The following is a 4,270-nucleotide window of genomic DNA, read 5'->3' on the forward strand; positions in this document are numbered from 1 at the left end:
GCATTCTCCACCATATGTCGCGGGGTGAATGAGAACACAGACTCGGTACTGGTCGAAAGAGCCCCGGAGGGTGATTTATTGGCCCACACACTGATCACACGTTCTCTGATGAATGGTGCTCGGTGCCCGTCTCAGCGTGGTGCTCGTGGGGTGAAGTGCCGTGGTGCAGATCCCTCTCCCAGGGTGCTTTCGGAGTCTGTGAACAAGGATAAACAAGCATTAATGTCGCCTGGAGCTCCGGGGTGCCTTCCCGCTGGTGTCTCTTCTCCTGGCTTTTAAGGCCAGCGGGAACGAGCTCCAGGTGCGCCACTCATCGCGCACAGGTGTTGTGCGTCGGTGATCAGTGTGGCAGCGGCGTTTCCAGGGCGACGCTAATCTGGACTCGGGATACTCGCCACAATAGCTACATAATCAGCTAAATAAATAGCACGACTTTAGATGTGAAATATTTACATATATTTTTCATATAATATATTTTTTGGAATTTTTTTTATTGTTTTATTGTTTATATTATTGCTATAGTACAGTTTTGTGTTACTCTGCTTCTCCCATTTGTTCTTTTTCATTGACTATCACGACTAATACAATCAGATACAACAATACGTTCTGAAATATTTATTACAATATATACTGATAAATTTAACATTCACTTCAGTGGTAAGAGATGACTGGATGCTTTCAACCGATTTCCAATTGAACTGTCATCAACTGAATTGCAGTGGTCAAACTATTTCAATTATAGTGAATTAATCTACAAACTCGATCATAATGCACAATGTTTCGTTAACATCGTGTCATGTTAATGTTTCATTAGTTAGCAGTACCGGTTACATCACCTGAATATGTTCGTAGATTGTGTTGGAGGTTTCGACTTGGAAAGCTGTTATCTTCGGAATGGAAATATGGATAGGCTATTATATGTATTATTTGTAAACATAATCCATGTGGGTCCATGTATCATTCGTTCAGTCATTTTTTGATTTAATAGGAAAGTAAAAAAACGAGGAAAACGGCTCCTTTTTCATTTTTAAAAATTTTCCCTAAAACGAAAAACAAGAAGTCAACTTAATTTTTCGTTTTTCGTTCAGATGTGGAAAAATGAATGAGCATCTTGAATATTCGATTTCTACACGTGGGTGGGAATTAAATGTCCCTTACTGCTGATTGGTCAGCCGAAGATCAAACCATGGCGTCATCAGGGCCAAGTTCAAGCTCTAACCGGTGTGCACCGTTTTGCTACGGTTTCCGGGTTGAATGACATGCTAATACTCACAATAAAAATAATAGGGTCATATAGATCATAACACAGTCTCGGAGGTAACGTTAAGAAGTGGGTTATCCTTCACCTGAAATGTTTGTCTTTTACACATACCCACAATTATTTTTTACTGGCAATTTAATTTGTCAATTACATGACATTTATGAAGTTAATATCATGTTTTGAGTTCTTTCTCATTTCCGCAACTTCAGAGGGCCTTTGGAGCGGGTTCGTGAATCTTTTAATTCCTATCAGAACTTCGGATCGAGCTAGTTCATGAATAAGTTCGCAAATTAAAAGAGATACGTGCTTCAAAGTCCCGATTTAAAACGATGGTTTGCAAATTATTATTCAGACTGGGACTTCGGAGCGTGGATCGTGAATCATTTGATTTAGATCGGTACTTTGAAGCGGTTTTCCGAATCTTTTGATTTAGATTGGGATTTCAGAGCCAAATCGTGAATCTTTTGATACAGATCGGTACTTCAGAGTAGGTTTGTGAATCTGATTTCTTTCTTTCTTTCTTTCTTTCTTTCTTTCTTTCTTTCTTTTTAAACATTACAAAACATCAAACCATTAAGGCATTATAAAAACAAAACAAAGAAAAATAAAAAGAAAGAAATTATACACAGACAAATCTTTTAAGAAAATTAACCATTGTTTTGTTATAGTAAAAGTGTATGGTTTTTCGATTATTGAGTATTGATTATTATCTTTATATCCACAGTTTTACTATAAATGCCATTAATTTGTAGTTACCATGGTTTAACTACAGTAACCATGCTGTGTGTGTGTGTGTGTGTGTGTGTGTGTTTTGTAGTAAAACCCTGGTTAATTTTCGTAAGGGATGTGTTGCCAGGATAATAATAATAATAATAAATAAATAAATAAACGCCTTAAGAGGACACATTGGATGAATATAGAGATGCAGTTTTCACTGCTTTGGGGTTAACAGCACTTTGCATAGTTTCCATATACTTGTCTAAATCAACTTTGAAATACAATAAATTTAAGACCTTTATCATCCCTGTTTTAATAAAATAAAATAATATGTTAAAGTTTACAATGCACTGTATGCATTAGTACAAAACAAAGCAAACTAATAATGTTAATATTTTAAAAAGTTTTTCGAACTCTAAAATGAAACTCTGGACCTAAGGGGGGAAATGTGGATGTAAAAAAATAGCCTATGAAATTTAATTATACAATACAAATACAACACATTTAAGCCCTTTATTATCCCTGCTTTTATAAAACAAAACAATATGTTTTAAATATGCTTCTAATTAAAATTCACCGGGATTAAAAAAAAAAAAAAACACAATTCTCATTATTCTGTCAAGTTTGGCCAAAGATCTTATTAAAACGGAATGCGGAAGCTTGTGATTGGTTGTTTGGGCCGCGCGTCACTAAAGTTCAGCTCATTCCGCTCTAGGTGTTTAGATTTTTTACCCTGTGTCGGACTGTCCCGTTCACTCATCCGTCTGCTATACATCAGAGAACTGCATTATGGGGACGATTCTGAGAGCGCTTACTTTACTGACTTTATCATGTCTGGCCGAGGCCAAACAAAAAGACTTTTACTCGTTTAAGGTGGTGAACAGCAGAGGGAGGTTAGTTTCTCTGGAAAAATACAGAGGATCGGTGAGTCTCCAGAAATCAGCTCTGATGCTGCAAGCGTAAGATGCAACTAACGTGCATGTAAGAAAAACCTAATACTAATGTTGCATCACTGTGGGCTTTTCTCATGCATGCTTTAATGGTGTTGCAAGATTTCCCAACTTCTACTATTTCCCGTAATAAACTACTAACCAGCAGTCTGGAGTTGTGCTTCATTCATTCTGTGTCTACGTGGCAGCCTATCTCAGCTCCTGCTGTGGATTTCAACGGTATGGTTAGCTGTTTATCAATGTAATGGAACACTTCGGAATAACTTTCATTAATATTAACATACATTGTTGGATTATTCTGAGATAAGTATTGCACTTCAAACTGATTTTGAATGTACGTGAACTACTGATCAGCCCATGATTGTTTTTTTTTTTTTTTTTGGTAATTTACAAACATTCCAAGTTATTTTAAAGTTTTACATGCTATAATTTATAGCATTATGGAAGGGCTCGTGTCGTACAGTACTTCACCTTTTTATAAAACAAAAAAAACAAAACGTAATTTATTATGCATAAATATTTGGTAGTGTGGTTGCACAACTCATTTTGAGTCACTAGGTGTCGATGTTGAATAACTTTAAAATGCTGTTCTTAAATCCTTGAAATCTCTAAACAATCAACACCCGTTTTATATTATATTATATATACTAAAGAAAAGTGAGTTCTAAATCTGAGCCAAGATCTTTAGTTCAAATACTAGTTTCATTGATGTTGGTGTAAACAATTCGTTAATTCAGTTATATTAAAGATATAGTTCACCCAAAAAGAAAGATTTCATAAAATGTACTCACCATTAGGCCATCCAAGATGTAGATGAGTTTGTTTCTTCATCAGATTTGGAGAAATGTAGCATTACATCACTCGCTCACCAATGGATCCTCTGCAGTGAATGGGTGCCGTCAGAATGAGAGTCCAAACAGCTGATAAAAGCATCACAATAATCCACACCACTCCAGTCCATCAGTTAACATCTTGTGAAGTGAAAAGCTGTATGTTTGTAAGAAACAAATCCATCAAGACATTTTAAACCGTAGCTTCTGGCTAAAATAGTCCATAAAATAGAGTCCACAATCTATAATAAGGCTTCCTCCAGTGAAAAAGTCCATCTCCTGTTGTCCTCTCACATGAAAATCCACCAACATATTTGTTTGGAACTGTTTTGAACCGTTTTGCTTGTAAACTCTGCTTGATCTTTAAACTCCTACTAATTACTGTGACTACCCTTACTACCACAACTGCACCACTCATCCTCCTAATACTGCTGTGTTTTTATATATATATATATTAGGGGTGTAACGGTACACAAATATGACGGTTCGGTACGTACCTCGGTTTTAACGTC

At 36.2% G+C, this 4,270-nt stretch overlaps 1 protein-coding gene across 1 annotated transcript in view; it reads left to right on the forward strand.

The window, feature by feature from the left end:
• The first annotated feature begins 2,723 nt into the window (after positions 1 to 2,723).
• Positions 2,724 to 4,270, forward strand: part of LOC107664155 (glutathione peroxidase 7-like) — a 5,882-nt gene continuing 4,335 nt past the window's right edge. The window contains exon 1 of the mRNA XM_016454613.1: positions 2,724 to 2,902. Within this exon, the coding sequence (XP_016310099.1) occupies positions 2,768 to 2,902 (135 nt within the window). The 5' untranslated portion in view covers positions 2,724 to 2,767. The remainder of the gene's footprint in view (positions 2,903 to 4,270) is intronic.

This window comes from Sinocyclocheilus anshuiensis, unplaced genomic scaffold, assembly GCF_001515605.1.
Source record: "Sinocyclocheilus anshuiensis isolate Anshui unplaced genomic scaffold, SAMN03320099.WGS_v1.1 scaffold67, whole genome shotgun sequence".
Classification (NCBI taxonomy): domain Eukaryota; kingdom Metazoa; phylum Chordata; class Actinopteri; order Cypriniformes; family Cyprinidae; genus Sinocyclocheilus; species Sinocyclocheilus anshuiensis.